We start from the raw sequence: 17,474 nt of genomic DNA, 5'->3' as shown, positions 1-17,474 counted from the left end.
TCCCACCTTATTCTGGCACTGTTGCGAGTCTGAGATTTCTCCTCTGGTCTCAATTTTCGCGCTATAATCTGCTTCCGTGTGACCATCCGGCATCGATTTCTATCCCATAATGACGGAATTTTCCCTTTCTTATCTTGACCCGTTATCCCAGACGCCCTTTCGCGCTCTCCTGCAGCGAGCTCCTTTTTTTTTTTTAAAAAAAACGTCCTTATATCGCTATAACGTCATAATATTATAAAAATACAAAGCAATGAAAGAGTGTTCTTTCTATGCTGCTCGAGCAGCATAGACCGAAAAAGTCTTTCCGCTGCCCTTCGCCTCCGACGGAGGGATCGCAGGTGTGCATGGCACAGAGTGAACGTGCTCTGAACCATCAAAACAACCAGTTGGGCCACCAGAACTACAAGTTCATTCGGTGGAGCCATGATTGAGTCTTCGGCGATGGGGATCACATCAGACAGGGGCTTTTCTCAGAACAAGAGTATATTTATGGATGTTCAAATTAGGAAGAAAAACAATCTTAGCCAATGTTCAAGCTGCTTCCAGGGCGGGAAAACTTGGCCAACCTATCCTGCTCTTTTGGGGTTGGGCTAATGTTTGGTTATAACGATGTAATGTCGTTATAACGCAATAAAGCGGAAAAAAATTTTTAAAAAAAGGGGGGAGGAGTTTTTTCTGTGCCCGTTCAAAATGACGGCACAGAGCGCTACAGTGTGAACAACTCGAAGCGGGAGGAGACGGTATTTGACAAAAGATTGCGTCATGGCGCCGATAGGAACAATAGTGCCACATAATGGAAATTTGACGGAATAAACGCCCGTGTGACGACGGCCTGGGCCTTCCAGATCTTAGTCCCACACTAACCACTACATATATAGCTGTATAGCTGGAACCCCAATGCTCATCTTCCTTGTAATAGTTTTGCTGGTGCAACACAGGGAGTAAAAGACTTGAGTTGTGAATCAGAAAAAAACCAGTTTGAATCTCACCCCTTTGCTATAAATTTAACACTTGGTTCCCCCCACCCCCACCCACAACATAGGGATAATAGTGACAGACCCTACAGGGTGGCTGTAATAAAACGATAATGCACCTGAAGTGCTTCAGCCCTCTTAGAAGCACCTGTACAAATGCTGAATAATGCTAATTATAGTGTCAGTTGCCACATGTTAATGTCGGCTCTGTTGGCCCACGGCAGGGAACTCTAATGTCAAAGCTAAAAACATCCTGCACGAGTAGATTTACAAGTGATAAAAATACTACAAGGTAACTTGCACAATTTTCAGAATGAAACTCTCCCCATATCTTATCTCGATTGTGATTTCTTAGGAGGCGCTGTGTTAATCTGTTGCAGCAAAACCAGCAACAGGAACCTTGTGGCACCACAGAGACTAACTTGCTCATTTTTAGGCTAGCAGCAGATTTCACGGACTAGCATAGAAACTCATTCGTTTTTAGAGTGCCACAGGACTCACAATTTCCCCTGGTCAGTGCTTCGGTTCCTGATTACTTACTGTAAAAGTGGCTCATGTAGACAGGTGCTAACTTTTATCAGTGTTCCAAATATGTATTTGGCCACTGTCCAGTTCTCATCCCCCTAGTTACTGTCTTTGCTGTCATCTTTTACCCTGACCCAAGTATTATCATACATACATGGATAACAAGATAGCGTACATTTGTAACAGGAATCATATCACTCTGCTCTTTCTCCAACTACAGTGGCTACCAATTTGTTTCTGAGCCCAATTCAAGGTGCTGGTGTTGATGCAGAAAGCCCTGTTATGGCTTGGAACCAACATCAGGGGTGTGTGATCCGGGTCTGGGAACTGGGTAAAAAAGCCGGATTGTTGCAGATCTGGCTAAATCCAGCTTTCCTGGATGAAATTAGAGAATCCCAGATCCAAACCAGGAATCTGGTTCAAGTCCTCCAGACAAATCTGGGTTAGTCCAGGTAAATCCAGGGAACGCGGCTTTAGCCTCCTGGCTGCCTGTTTCCACCTTCTGCATTTTTTTCAAGAAGGGAGGGGGAGGAGTGAGGCAGACACAGGAGGGTGGAGGGAGTTAGCCAGGGAGGGGGGAGTGAGTAGCCTTCTCTGCCTGGCTTCTGGGAGTGGCACTGGTTCAGCTGGGCTAAATTGCAACAGTGCCCCTTACTTCAGTTTGGTTTGGGCAGCATTCTCTTGTTTTGACAAGATTCGCTAGGGGTGTCCCTTGCTTCACTTTGGTTCTGGGAGGATTCCATCATCCCCTTGTTCAGTTTGGTTCTGTTGGGCTTCATTGGGAGTGAGTATGCATTTGGGAGTGTGTCTATGGCCAGTGGTAGTTTCCCCCATAGGAAACAATGGAGAGTGGCTGAGGACACCTTCAGGGGCTCACAGATTTGGACCCCAGGATCCAATCCTCCTGAAACTTGGAAAGTCTTTATTGGATGGTCAGGAGTAGGTTCCTTGTAAATTGGGTGACGTTTGCTTGAAAAATGCCACCCCAGCCCCTGGATAATTTTCATCCTAGGGAACAATGGCCAAATAAATTAGGGATGCTCTAATATTGCTGAACTGGATCAGAGAATCTTTCCCAGGTTTCAGGGATCCTGGACTTTTTGGAGATCCCTGAGACCTGGGTCTGGAGTTCCTGGATTTTCTTTTGGTGCACACCCCTAACCATGTCTACTTCCGTATGAACCTACCTGGCTGCTTCGTCTACCCCTCTCCACCTTCTGAGATTAGGCAGGTAGCTACAAAGGAGACGGGGCCTTCTCAATGATGGCACCAAAACGCTGGAATTCTCTCCCCGAAGTTGGTTGGTTGTCCTCCTCCTATCACTACCTTGCTCCGTCTGTCATTCCCTCAATGATTCCTCCTTCCTGCCTTCTATGTTTAATACGTATTTTAATTTTGGTTTTAATTGTTTTTATGTTTTAACTGTTAGATGCTTTGGAGGTCTTTACTAGGCAAAAAAGCAGCATACACATTTGGTAAATAAAAAATCAAAGACAAGTTTTCGCGCTACACAGCAGTTTCAAACAGCGGCAGCGGCTTTTAGTTCTTTCTGAGCCTGCACAATCTCCTGCCTCTTTCACAACACTACAGACATTTCAAGGCAGCTCTCTGTACACCCAAGGCATCATTACTGTATACTTAGTATGCAGTATACTGGATACTGAGTATGCAGATGATTGCAAGTCCAGTGAAGGAGCCAAGATCTTCTAGATAGCCATGGTTTGGCAGGGAGAGCAAATTATAGCACAAGCAAAGACTGGCATAACTGAAAGAGCTACCAATTATACATGCGCAATGCATAACAAACCGCAACCAGTAAGTCAAGTGAGCCTCGCCACACACCTTTGGGTCTTCTGGTAGCTAGTGGCCGACTCTCATCAATTCCAGTACCCCCCGTTCAAGCTGCCATTATCTTTTGCCCTCTCCTTGTACAACAGTCCCCACCTTCCATCCCAGTTTTCTGCACGAGATAAACCTTCACAGCCCGCTTGATACATGGGGGAAAGCAACAACGTAAGAGCCCCGCTGGATCAGACCAGTGGCCCATCGAGTCCAGCATCCTGTCTCACACAGTGGCCAACCAGTTACTATGGAGAAGAGGCAACTGGGCACAGAGGTCAAGGCCTTCTGCTGAAGATGCCTCTTTCATGATCAAGGTGTCTCCTCTGCCCGGTAAGTTACCTCCTGGCACTGGTATTCAAAGGTATTATGGTATTACAGCCTCTGAATGTGTAGGTTCTCTTCAGTCCCCATGGCTGGCAGCCACTGATAGACGTGTCCTCCATGAATCCCTCTAATCCTATTAAAGCTGTCTGTGCCTGTTGTCTCTGGCAGCAATTCCACATCTTAATCACTCATAGACACATGCCTTTCAAACAAGCAGGGTTCAGACTCAGCACCAAATCCACTGTGCTTTTCTGGTTCAGAAGAGCCCCATGGCGCAGAGTGGTAAGCTGCAGTACTGCAGCCCAAGCTTTGCTCACGACCTGAGTTCGATCCTAGTGGAAGCTGGGTTCAAATAGCTAGTTGACTCCGCCTTCCATCCTTCCGAGGTCAGTAAAATGAGTACCCAGTTTCCTGGGGGTAAAGTGTAGATGACTGGGGAAGGCAACGGCAAACCACCTCGTAAAAAGTCTGCCAAGAAAACATCGTGATGCGACGTCCCCCCATGGGTCAGTAATGACTCGGTGCTTGCACAGGGGACGACCTTTACCTTTTTTTGCTGGTTCAGAGTGCCAATGTGGTGCAGTGGTTAGAGTGTTGGCCTAAGATCTAGGAGACCCAAGTTTGAATCCACACTCTGCAACAGGATGGTTCCACATTAAGGGGGAGCAGTGAGCAGGATAGAGGCTCCATCCCCACAACGTTCACTGCTAGCGCTGTCCCCTCCCCAACCCTGTTGCATCTGTGCAGAAGAGCTTACCTGATGAGAATCTTACCAGGCTCCGTTGCTGCCCTGCAATCTCCCCAACAGCTAAATACAGCTTTTAAAGGTGTGTGTGGGGAGGGGGGAAGCTCTGTAAAATGGCTAGAAGGGAAAGAGATTTAGAACACCAGCACACAGCATCATTTGATAGTGCCACTAACGGGCAGGCTGGCTGCAGGCAGAAGTTTCACATGGACGCTCTGCCTGTAACTGCCACACCATTTCTCTTTCGGAACAAAAGGGGGGATTTTGTTTGCTCTGGGTTAAAATTAGGGCTGCCAGCCTGCAAGCAGAGGCTGGAAATCTCCCAGAATTAAACTGATCTCCAGACCGCAGTGGATCAGTCCCCCTCGGAGGAAATGGCTGCTTTGGAGGGCGGACTGTATGCCATTATACCCTGTTGTGGTCTCTCTCTCCAAACCCCGCCCTCTCCAGGCTCTACCCCCAAATCTCCAGAAATTTCCCAACCTGGAGTTGGCAACCTTACTTAAAAGGGAAAGCCCCGGAGCCCCACAAGCTGTCATGGAAAGAGCATGCGGTTGTGTGGAAGCTCCTCAATAAAAGAGGGGCCTGCTGTGTTCCATGGCCTGTGGAAGCAGCTCGGGAGCTCACTTGGTGATCTCGGGCCAGTCATTCTCCTTCAGCCTAACCTATTTCACAGGATTGTTGTTGCGAGGAGGAAACAGAGGAGGAAGAACAATTTGTTAAGCTCCTTTGGGTACCCAAAATGCAGTATAAATTCCTGAACAGATATTACAGCAAACTGCAACTAGCATAAAATGCCTGTAAGTTAACTCCAGCTGTATGGGGCGGGGGGTGGCTTGTAAGTACAGAGCTCATTCAAATTGAACTGCACCGTTGTGCTCTAAGCATCCCTCAGAAGCATACCGAGGGTTCCTCTCAGTAATAGCAAGCACGCTACCTTGAAAGGCAGCTTCTGAGCTTTTCTTGCCACGTTATGCTACAGAGAAAATGTTGGGTGTGTCTTTGGGTAGTTCACACAAGGCTCAGCAGGCCTGGCTAATAGCCCAAATGAACTGAGAGCGCAGCTGGTGTAGAATACGGCAGGCCTCTCAACCTAGAAAGCGTTCCCTTGAAGGCAGAAAGCATGAAAACAACTGAGGTAGGTTATGCCCAATGCCGCAATGGAATCTGTTAGCCTTTAAATAGCCCCAGGACACACAGTGCAATGGCAAGAGCTACAGTTAGTTATATGGATCAGGTAAGAAATTATTCTCAAGTGTACAACAGAATGCTGTAATTATTTCCAATGCACACAGAGAACAAATTTCTTAAACAGATGTGCATGAGTCTAGAACCGTTTCCTTTACACTGACAACGCTGCTTTTGAGACAGTTACCTGAATGCTTTTAATGCCAGCTGAAACAGCTCCTGGTTTTCCATTAGCCAATCCATACAAACCGACCACGGGATGCCTCCACTGTATGTTCTGAATATCTGACCGGCAGACAGAACAGTGTTATCTGATCCAAACATACCGATGTAACAGGACAGGACAACCTCGATGTACACATCCCGCAAAGTGGCATCTTTAACAAGGTCTCCAAGCAAACTGAAATGATCGTCTTTTAAGTGAGAGAAATACAGCTGGCGGAGTACAAAGTGGAACCAGTCTTCTGGGAAGCTTTGCCTCATCTCGTTAAGTTTGGCGTCTGGAAAGGGTGCTGTACTCCACTGCTCAGGAACGGCCAACAGCTCGGAGTAGGGGCTACTAAATGAAACACGGGGCAGCCTCAACACTTCCAGCTTTCCAGTGTCTACAGCAGGAAGCCCAAGAACCACTGCTTTGTAGAGTTTATTCACATCAGTAGGTTCTGCTAGTTCATCTTCTACAGTGTGTATTTCTACTGAGCCTGGTAGAGACGAGAAGGGTCTTGGCACAGTTCCTTTTGTTTCCGGGGCACTTTTGCCAGATTGGGGATCAAAAAGGTTGTTGTCATCAGTCCAATCCTCTACTGAATCCATACTGAGACTGTCCTCTTCCTTCCAGGCGCTTGTTCTTTCTACGGTCTTGATCAAAACTTCAGGTGGGTTTAATGAGAAAGACTCTTGCCTGGTGGCTTCTTCAAACATCTTCTGCGTTTTAAACTTCTTATAGCAGTGCGGCACTAGCACCCATAAGAGGACTTTTATGAAGTCATCTTTCAGCTGCCGCCGGTTATCAGGCGAGTCAATTATTCCAGACAAGATGCTCCTGGCATCTGAATAGAGTTTCACAGGCAGGACTGTGCAGGGTGTTAAAATGTTCCCAAAGTGATGGTTGAAGGAAGGACTCTGAGCATGCTCCTCATATTCAAAAGCTGTTTCAAAAATCTCATCGACTCGACGAGCTTCAGCGGTATGGCAGGAGGTCTCCTGCAATTCTAGACCCTGAAGAACAAATAACATATCAGACAATGATGTTTAAGTATTTTGTATGGACAGGCAGTGATATGATGCCTTGGTTTAGATGACCCTCCAAATCATTATTTAGAGTGCTTGCCACAATGTCCAATTTCAGCAAGTTACTGCACACTAACCTCAAAAGCCAGGGTTTGCAACTTCTTCCAACTAGGATTTGCTAACCATTGGTTTGCCCAATTTGAATGTCACCAAAACCCAGAAACACGGTAAAGAACCGGCATGTGACAGAGAAGCTTGCAAGCCTTCTTCTTGCTCTCTGTAATCCAAACTCTGGCTATGGGGATAATTTTACTTAAGCTATTCTGTTCTTCAGCCCTTCACAAATTAGTTATTCTTTCTTTGACATCAAAACAAACAGAAGATATGGTATACCAGCTGTTACTACAGTCTAAGCAATACCATAACCTCCTTATATCAACCCAAAGCATGGTTATTAGTCCTTAAAAAGCACTTTTTTAGCTTGTAGGAGAATCTATATCAGACGCAGGCGGCAAAGTCTTTCATTCCAACCAACCCCAAATGTCGCACAAACAGGCAGCCTGCAATGTTGGACCAACACCCCTGCCAATTCTGGCACAAACCGAGTGGCTTTGAATGGCAACTCTACCAGACTGTACAAAAGATGACTCCTTTTTAGTGCCACAATATAAAATAAGCACAAAGCAGAAGTGAGCTAGATCATAGTTGTCTAACAGGGGGAAACTGGATTTACAAAGGAGAGGCCAGAAGACACAATAGAGGGTCAAGAGACGGGTTACAGTTTATGAGTTCAAGAAAAGATTTTTTTTCCCTCACACACATTTTTTAAGCTTTCTGTAACCTCAGGCCATTTTAGTAAAAAGATAGTTTTAACCAACTCATAAATTTATAGAGAGCTCTGCTGCTTCTGGATGCAACCAAGGCACCCTCTTGCTCCTGTAATGCTGTTGGGTAGGAAGGTAAACAGTCACCTTTATATTAACCAAGCAGTAAGTGAAGCCTCTTTCTAGCACCAATATCCACACCAGTCTGTCCTGAAATCGGCACAGGTAGTGAGAGCCAGGTAAACAGAGGCCTTGGAAAAAAGGGGAAAAATGGGTTGTCAGTACAGCATGTTGACAAAACACCGTCACCGCCACGGACACATTCCTGGTGCCACTTCCAGCTGCACAAAGGTAGCTATTGCACTAGGCACACAGCTTACAAGAGGATAGAGAAGCATAGGGTTTCTATTCACCACTCAAGAAAATGTACAAATGGTGATTTCAAAAAGATCCGTGAAGGCAGAAAGGTGTGGTGGGGGAATGGGGAATTACAAAAATAAGGTTGCTACCTGGGAAAAGGGTGATGATATACAATGTCCATAACTGCCTTAAAGCAACAATATTGTGAGCTTCTGTAAAAACTTTCTGCTCAGAATGTCAAATGGGGGCTTTCCCTCCTCCCCAGCACAAATATGCCCCTTATGCATGGTAAGAGCACAATTTCCATCACTGGGCAGAAAGACATCAAAATAGATTAACAATCCATTTATTAACCGCAGGGCAGGGCTGCCATACCAAGGAGGACAATTACCAAGAAGGAAGAATTTTGGATGATGCAACTTTTCCCATCACCTTTGTTGAAATTCTCTTCCATACAACCATGCTTTTAAGAAATGCAACCATACAACAATCACATCACTGAACTGTATGTAAGGAAGACCAGGCAGTAGGGTTTCAAGGTGGTCTCCTACCTGGGCACTGACCAGATGTTGATCACTTAGGTTCAGTAAGATGGGTGCAAAGTGTAACCTTCATACCATCTTACCAGCCCAGCAAATGGTAAAATATCCTTTTCTGGTGCACTGTAAGAGGTATGTCAGTGAATGCTGGCTGGCTGCATATCACTCACTAGGAAATCTCCAGTCATATCCAAATGATCTCAGCTGACACAGTTAAACTTTTGCAGTTCAGAATAATGTAGAACACAACCCGGAAAGCCAGCCATTATATTGTTAAATATTAAAACAGCCTTTTCTACCCTGCTGAGCTAATGGAATACATTATCTTGCTAACATTTTTGTAAAAAAAAAAAATCTTAATTGTGCTTATCTGCCAAAACTGATAAAATACACCTTAATCTTAAAACCTAAAGTGATATCCTGCTAAGTTATGTTCTAGCCAAGGCTTCTCCCATTAAAGACCAGGTAATTTTTCTGAAAATTAATTTTTAAACCCATCTGGATCCCCAAGGCATACTTGCCCTAGCACTGCACTTTCCAATTAGTGAGAAGATGTCTTGCACCTGTATTTTCTCTTCTTTGCTGTGAAATTTCCCAACTCCTCTCTCTCCAACTCCCATCCACCCCATTATCATCGGCATTAGTACCAAAGTCATCAAGACAAAAAGTTAGCCATAGGATGCTTCTCTTATACTTTACAGGCTTATTTCAGAAATCTGTTAGCACCCATAATAAGATCGTCACATCCCATGTGTGATAACAATTATGGGACAGGTCACACAGGAGCTGGTGAATCGACCTCTTTGTATCGAGAAGTCTTATGTTGGCTGTAGTGATCTGCAGAACTCTTATGCTACTACAGTCAACTGGAAGCTTCTAGACAGTGGTAGGGGCCAGTTCAGAAACCTTTGGCCACAATGAGACCAGCACACGATGGTCTATCATGCAGTCAGATCAATTTCAAGCATGCAGTAAGGCAAATGGTGAGAAAGTGGGGGGGGGGGGGTCACTGTACTTAACAGTCAGTAACCCACTCTCTCATTCATCATGTGAAATGCAGAATGCTTTGCTTTCATTGTATGCTTGATGTCACTTTTTGAAGACACAGGGGCACACTAAAGATGCCCATATCATACAACATGGGGGAGGCGGGGAGATAGTGTATATATCTATTTCCCAGGGGAGATTTTTTTTCAGGCAATCTATTCCCCCATGCTACGATTTTGCTTCTTCCCTGAGAAACAAAGGCAGATTACCCTTCCCATGTAATCACACCCTGGTTCTGAGATGCTTACAAATGCTGTGTTGAGAACGATTCCATAGCTGTTTGTTGAGTCATGGGGGCTCTTTACATAACCTGGGCTGTATAAACAGAACTTGCTGCCATGTCAACATAAGGGATGAGTCAGAAGCTGAGGCAGGTTGAAAAAAATGTTTACAGTATTTGACGAGATCAGAAGGGCTTTTACATTTTCAAAAGGGTGATCCAAGACAGCTAGCAAGGAGACAGGATTTCCAACATTATGTACACACAGGGATAACAGCCCCATGTTAATATGGGCAGTCTGTGTGCAGAAGGGCATTCTCCTTCTGAGTTTGTCTCCATCGCTACAGCTCTGATCCCCGGAGGGATCAGTCCGACATTATGGGACCTGTGGGGAGATCATCTAACATGAGGTGGGGGGCTGGAGAGAGGAGCTCTGCTGCAGAGAAGGGGCCATTTCATCCCCTGTCCTTCCTTGCTCCAGCCCACCGACCCTCACAGCTGTTTCTCTGCAGGGATCTTGCAACCCCAGGAGTAATCTTTCCAGGGATCAGAAGGAGCTGCAGCAATACCTAGACCTAGAGGGTGGGATAGTGCCCAAATTCCTAACAGTGAAATGTGCAGGCAAGTTTGCCCCCAAGGATAAGAATGGATGGTATTAGTCTACCCTATGTAAACACACACGAAACTGCCTTATGCTGTGATCAGACCATCAGTCTATCAAGGACAGTACTGTCTATTCAGATTGACATCAACTCTTCTGGGTCTCAGGGAGAGTTCTTTTGCATCATCTACTACCCAGTCATTTTAACTGCAAATGCCGAGGATTGAACCTGGGACCTTCTGCATGCCAAGCACATGTTCTTCCACTGAGCCACAGCCCCATCCAAGAGGCAAAAGCACTTCCTCTTCCTTTCCCTTCTTGGGCGTGTGTTTACAGGTAATCGTTGTCATTTTTTGTTGAGGAATTAAAACTATGATAAAATTATCACGAGCAGATGTTCAAGCTCTACTTGCAGTGGGAGGGGGGATGTCTCCATGTTGCAGTGTACAGATCATGCACAGAGGGCATACATGCACTGGCTGCCCTACAGTTGTTAAATCAAACATGCCCAAGACAGCAGAAGCAGGCTTCTCTTGGGCCAGAACAGTCCTGCCCCTCTACCCGGTGCAGAGTTTGAACATTTGCATAGCCCTCTTCTGCTAGCTGAGTTCTGCACCCAGACAGCCTACATCTAAAGGTATTTATTGAGCCACACCAGTTTCATTCCCTCATTAGCCTAATTACATGCCTTCTAAAATAGCTTAGCCACGTAAATGCTCAACATGGATTTAACACAATACAAATTTTGCTTTACTTTTAAATAAAAAGTTCCAGAGGGAAGTCTGCTGCAGCAAACATACACAGGAGCCTTGCAGCACTTTAAAAGAACCCCTCCCACTCATTACACATAAGAAAGTAGGCCCTAATTCACCAAAGCTTACCCCAGAAGAAAACCGTGCTAGTATTTGCTACAAATCTATTTTGTTTCTTCTATAAACAGCAACTAGTTCGCAATTGCCAACTGGGTAGCTTGGAGTTTGTATATTTTATTTATTTATTTTTATTTATGCATTTTTTTAAATGTATGTCATTTATAGTCCGCCTTTCTCACTCAAGATGGCGGATTACGCAGTGTGAGATTAGTGCAGTCAATATCAAGAACATTTCCGTAAATAATGCCATAGGGTAAATAGATACAAGTTCACAAAGACACAGCATTAGCAGGAATCCAATACAACAGAGTGGTGAAGTCTATGGTTCCTAACTCATTAGCAGATCATCTGAGATCCCCTCCCTACAATACAGCCCTCATATCTGAGTACATCACATGAAGCTGTAGAATACCAAAACACCTTCTTGGTTAGATTTTGAAACCTGGCTGTATAGGAAGTTAAAAACTGGCCTCGAGGTTGCCATGAGTCCAGACAACGGGCTGCTACCACTTCCTGGAAGGTAACTTGAAAGCTGCTTGGACCTTTTTTGCCTTCAGACATGATGCACTTCCTTTGAGATGGATAAACAGCCCACGAAATGACGACCTTTACAAAAACATCTCATCTTTCCCTGTTCCATTTGCCATTTATATTCAATGATACAGGAAAAGGCCAACGCTAACTTTTCAGCAGTTGCTCCTGACCTGGCTAGATCTCATTTGGCAAGAGGCCCAAAGCAAAATACCACCTCTAAAAGTATTCTATCAAGGAGAAAGAGTTTGTATTGTCGAAGGCTTTCACGGCCGGAGAACGATGGTTGTTGTGGGTTTTCCGGGCTGTATTGCCGTGGTCTTGGCATTGTAGTTCCTGACGTTTCGCCAGCAGCTGTGGCTGGCATCTTCAGAGGTGTAGCACCAAAAGACAGAGATCTCTCAGTGTCACAGTGTGACGTGTAGGTTTGCCTTTCTCAGTGTCACAGTTTCTCTGTCTTTTGGTGCTACACCTCTGAAGAGGCCAGCCACAGCTGCTGGCGAAACGTCAGGAACTACAATGCCAAGACCACGGCAATACAGCCCGGAAAACCCACAACAACCATCGAGAAAGAGTTTGTGAATGGATCAGACAACACCCATCCCAGGGAAAACACTCTCCTTCCTAGGGTGATGATTTTCTCAGTCTAGCTGCTTCTTACTCTGCAAATTTGCATCAACGTCAAACTTTCTTTTTCTTTCGGTTTTCCTAATCTGATGGCTTCAAGGCTAGAGCCGCCCAGGAGCCTAGTGACAGTGGCACAGCTCCGTGGCAAAGCCCACAAAACGAAACTTCGATCAGAACTTGGCAAAAGCTGAAGAGGGAAAGGTGAGCGGCTTCATGACACTCAGTGTCTGCAGGCCCATTGCAGAGGGTTCCGACTGTTTTAATTGTTAACTTGGGTTTATGGGTACAGCTGCAAACTTCCAGGGGGGCTCGGAGTCCTCCTGGAATAACAAGTGACGTCCAGTTCCCCTGGAGGAAATGGAAGTTTCAGAGGGGGAACTATGGTATACCACAGATTCTGGATAAAATCCCTCCCCAAATTTCCCTCTCCGCAAGTCCCGCCCCCAAATCTCCTCAAATTTTTCAGGCAGGAGCTGGCGACTCTATTTAGGGGTAACAGTCCAAGTATAATTTATACTTCATATACTCAGAACAATGACCACTTTATAACAAAATACAAAGCCTACCAACCATGCAAGTCTCCATGTCTTTCCTTCCTAATGCCTACCAAAGACTACTTAATCTCTGGGTCTATCCTTGTCATAGTACACACTTCAGGAACAATATAGATGTGTGCCCCTTGAGAATCTTAAGACCACATTTCTCAAAAGACTCATCTGTTAAGTTTGCAGTTTACTCTTTCATTCAAAAAGTTTCATTACTGCACCAGCTTTGCAAATATGGCAAATGGCCTACAAGCCAATCAGAGCTACTTCACATGACCATCGAGTACGGAATCAGCCTAGGTTTCAGCTTGCTTGGTACGTGGGTTGTGGGTGAAGTGTACAATGCGGTCCCGAGCCCACAGCAAACAAGACGCTGCTTAATCCATTTTTTAAAACACCGTGAGACAAACTACAGCCTGGGCCGCTGGTAGAGTCCTCACACAGCCAAGCTGCAATGCAGCCATGAGGGAGAGAGGGAGAGAGAGAATAACACAAACTATCCTCCACGACCAGCAGTGCCATTTTGTCATTACGCATTAAGCTTTTTAATTTACTTACCCAAGCTACCAGATGACAAGGCTGCTTGCAAAGCCACAGCCAAACTTGGAACCATTTGCTGATAATATATTGTGTCATGACACACACAGGCAGTCACGCCCACCGGTCCTGGCCAGCTTCGGACAGGCCTTGGAAAGCCAATCAGAAATATTGGGAGGCTGAAAAGGGGCAGCAAAGGGGAAGACAGCAGAGCAGAGAACGCTATAAGGGACAGGACAACAGGGAAGAAGACAACGTTGAGCGTGATCAGGGTTGCAGAGGACTTGCGGCGCTGTTTTTTTTCTGTCCATGATGTCAGGAGAATTGTGAATGCAAATTGTAATTTTGAGACAAACTGAAACAGTCGATTCCGGATAAACCCAACCTAGTGGAACAGAAAGAACAAGTTTATTATTTTTTAAAAATTCATAGTCCACCTTGCTCACTGAGACTCAAATTGGATTACAGGATATAAACAGTACAAACAGCATAAAACATTCGATGAACAATGCAACAGGACTAGGATTACAGAATTAAGGAGCATTTACTCTGTTTCGCTAGCTAAAATCTCTTGCAGAGCATATAGAAGGGTATCAATCTTGTACTACTTTTAAAAAAAATCACAAGTTTTCCAAGATTACATACAAAAATTTTTAATCAAAATCTGAGGGAACAGCAAAGGAAGGAAATTGTACACTTCATATACATTTTGTCTGAGGAGGACAGCAAAAATTGATTTACCAGTAAGAGTCTGGTTCCTGTATCGATGCTTCTGTTCCACCAAAGGCCGGTATTGAATACCAGCAGCTGCACCGTGGACACAACCACCATATCCAAGAGGGCACACTCTGTATTTTGCCATATCTAGAACAGAGACTGGTTAATTAATTTAGAGGTTTTTTAAAAAAAAATCCCAACATAACCTTAACTTTTTTTTGTTTGTTTAAAACTTTGCATGTTTTATACATGCTTTGCAAGGCAGTTTTGGTAAAACTGCTTTCAGAATTTCAGTGCCTCCAGCAGGCTTCCTTCCCAGGACTCAGGTTACTCCAGTCCTGACCAGTTGGCTCCTACACTCGAGCATCCTTGTTTTATACTGCCAACTGCCAATGTTGCTGGCCTGTCTGCTCCTTGCAATCTCTATTCCACACAGTACTTCTCACATACAAAGTAGTGCCTTATAAGATTGGGGTGGAGACCTTGACCATCATATTTAAAGCCCTTCATGGCTTTGGCCTTCATATCTGCAGAAGCCCCTCTCCCCCTATTTTCTGCCATGGCAGCTTCACTCAACTGAACAGGGCCTTCTGAAAATCCCAGCCTACAGCCAGGCAAAATCAACATCTGTCTGCACATGGGCTTTCTCAGTGGTAGCCCCCACCTTGTGGAATAGCCTGCCTGAGCTGCTCAGGAAAGCCCCTAATCTCCCGGCTTTCCGCAAATTATGCAAAATTGAATTATTCAGGAGGGCTTTCTACTCAGATTACAAGACTGTGTCATAAATAGCTCAGAGAGATGCTTTGGTAGGGATGAGGACTAAATGCTACACTATTAGGTACTGTCTGCTGATGTAGATATGCACCTACTGGTGAATTTCCAACTGCTAAACACGCCATAGAAATTAGGTATGCTTTTGTTTCTGGTAGATTTCATCTCTGTGCTTGGTTTTATGCTTTTTAAAAAAAATTCTACCACCATTCCCTATTGTATGTTTCCCTGAATGTCCTGTTGTTCATTATTTTACTTTGCTCACTGAATATCCTAGTCGACGATTATATTGTATTTTCACTCACACTGTTAAAATCCACCTTAGATCTCAGTGAGAAAGGTGGACTATTGAATGAATGTATGAATGAATGAATGAATCCACAGACATCAGTTCGTTTCTTACTCTGCTTCCAAGAATCAAATTTTCAATGAATTTGGAATTGTTTTTTAGCTAGGTCTGGAGAAAATGAGCGAATGGAACACTATGAAGGATTCTGGGGCAAGATACCATCCATTATAATGGAGGGGCAGAACAAACCGCTCAAGCCCCTCCCTGCCACAACCAATGTGACATTCTCCTCAACCACTCTGATTGCCAAGTAAGAACCAGAGTGGCAAAAGCATGGTAAAAAAGGATAATGCACACATTTGGGGGTGGAGTGAAAAGAGTAAGAATTTCTAACTCTCTGCAGGCCCAGTTCTGGGCCAAATACCAAAAATTCTACACCTGCGTGGCAATATTGCAGAAAACATGCAGACATCTCATCATATTAGTACTTCCATTTCACCTGATACAGTGAACCTTATTTAACAGTAAACAGTGATATAGCACTCCCAAGTGGTTAAACACTCCATATACATTATTTCTGTATTCTCTTTATCAGGCTTGCTGTATGGAAGATTAGTATACTGCTTATGAGGCCAAGGTTGAGGACAGTGGCTTGTCTGCAGCCTCCAAATGATAGATAGAAACTTTCCCATATCTCAGGCAAAGGCTTATCTTAGCAATGCTACCCAAGAACCTTTGACAATTGGGGCCTTGCCCATACAAGCCAAAACTACTGAGCTAAAGTCATCTTTTATTACACTGAACATATAATTTGTGGTATGGAATTTCTTTGGAAGGCCCGCTTTTTCTACATAGTAGCATACCACTTTTATACAATGATTGAAAATTACCATTCTAAAGCTTCTTGAGAATCCAATGGAAATATACACAGACGGGAGATGATGCAGAGAATTGTCCAGGGAAAGAAACGCTATCATAGCAAACGGTGATACTGAAATTAAAAAGGGGAAAAAGGAGAGCTGGCAACATTTTTTTAATACAAAGATGTCAACATGCAAGCATCCATCCTATAATTAACCCAATACAGGGTCAACCTTTTGAGCCTCTCTTATAAAATACAATGTAACTACAATTTGAAAGAAAATCCATCTGATTCATGAATATGCTTCAATGGCCAAACTGACTAATTATTTACATAATACACCGATAACTGAATTTTGAGGAAAATGGAAGGACCTCTTTGATTACTTAGGCAGGAATTAACTGATATAGAAGTTTGCATAATTAAAACATCCTATGTAGAGGGAAGGAGGGAAAGAGAAGGAAGGAGAATTATGATGTATCTAGGCTTAAGGATGTTAAATATACAATGCTCTCGTTTACTAGGTCAATGGAAGCTTAAATGTATTGCTTGTTTAACAGCCAAAACTACTCCATATGTACTGTTTACATACCTATTGTTTATATATGATTGTATAAGTCTCAATTTAATTTCTAATTTAGAACCTGTATAATCTTTTTATTTTGCACTTACTTTACTATATTTTCTGTTCTTTTAAATAAAATTCTTTATTTTTTTTAAAAAGGAAGAAAATCCATCTGGACTGGGGTTGTGAGATTTGGAACCTGCTTATAAAAGTTTCAGAAGGGTGGCCATGTTAATCCACTGTGACATAATAAAGAGTCCATCAGTACCCTAAGTCTCACCAAGTGACTCACAAAAGCTTAGGCTGGAATAAATGTTGCTCGTCTTCAAGCTAGCACTGGACTTCTAAGCACTAGACTTCCATTTAATTTTGCTTAAAATATCCCAAAAAGAAGAAAGAAGGATAATGGAGAAGGGGAAAAAGGGGGGCGGGGTTACTGCTCTGATGGAGTTTTCCCATTTCATTGAAAAAACAAAGCTCTATACAAATATTTGCATGGTAAGTACTAGCAAATGTTTATGCACTTTGTCTAATGAGAAGTCTCTGTGTGTCTTAGTTGGGAGAGTAAAGCAAAAGGAACTCGTATAAATTTGTGCTAATTGACAGGCTCTCCAAAAGAGAGATCTCTGTTTATAGGTCTCAAAAGTAAGACCTTGAAGCTGCTCCAAACTACAATGTCAATCTTAACACTGGACAGTTAGAAGGCCTAATGAAATACAGATAAGCATTCTGTTACACC

At 44.0% G+C, this 17,474-nt stretch overlaps 1 protein-coding gene across 4 annotated transcripts in view; it reads right to left on the bottom strand.

Annotated features, from left to right (window-relative positions):
- Positions 1 to 17,474, bottom strand: part of PCNX4 (pecanex 4) — a 34,861-nt gene that overhangs the window by 2,830 nt on the left and 14,557 nt on the right. For all 4 annotated transcript variants that reach the window (XM_054970750.1, XM_054970751.1, XM_054970749.1 and 1 more), the window contains exons 6-10: positions 16,199 to 16,299; positions 14,273 to 14,395; positions 13,553 to 13,916; positions 7,800 to 7,903; positions 5,786 to 6,816 (exon numbers count right to left, since the gene is read on the bottom strand). In XM_054970750.1, coding sequence (XP_054826725.1) covers positions 5,786 to 6,816; positions 7,800 to 7,903; positions 13,553 to 13,916; positions 14,273 to 14,395; positions 16,199 to 16,299 — 1,723 coding nt within the window. The remainder of the gene's footprint in view (positions 1 to 5,785; positions 6,817 to 7,799; positions 7,904 to 13,552; positions 13,917 to 14,272; positions 14,396 to 16,198; positions 16,300 to 17,474) is intronic.

Source organism: Eublepharis macularius, chromosome 2, assembly GCF_028583425.1.
Source record: "Eublepharis macularius isolate TG4126 chromosome 2, MPM_Emac_v1.0, whole genome shotgun sequence".
NCBI classification, from domain to species: Eukaryota; Metazoa; Chordata; class Lepidosauria; order Squamata; family Eublepharidae; genus Eublepharis; species Eublepharis macularius.
The sequence above is the reverse complement of the archived record's forward strand: the minus strand, read 5'-3'. Positions and strand labels throughout refer to the sequence as shown.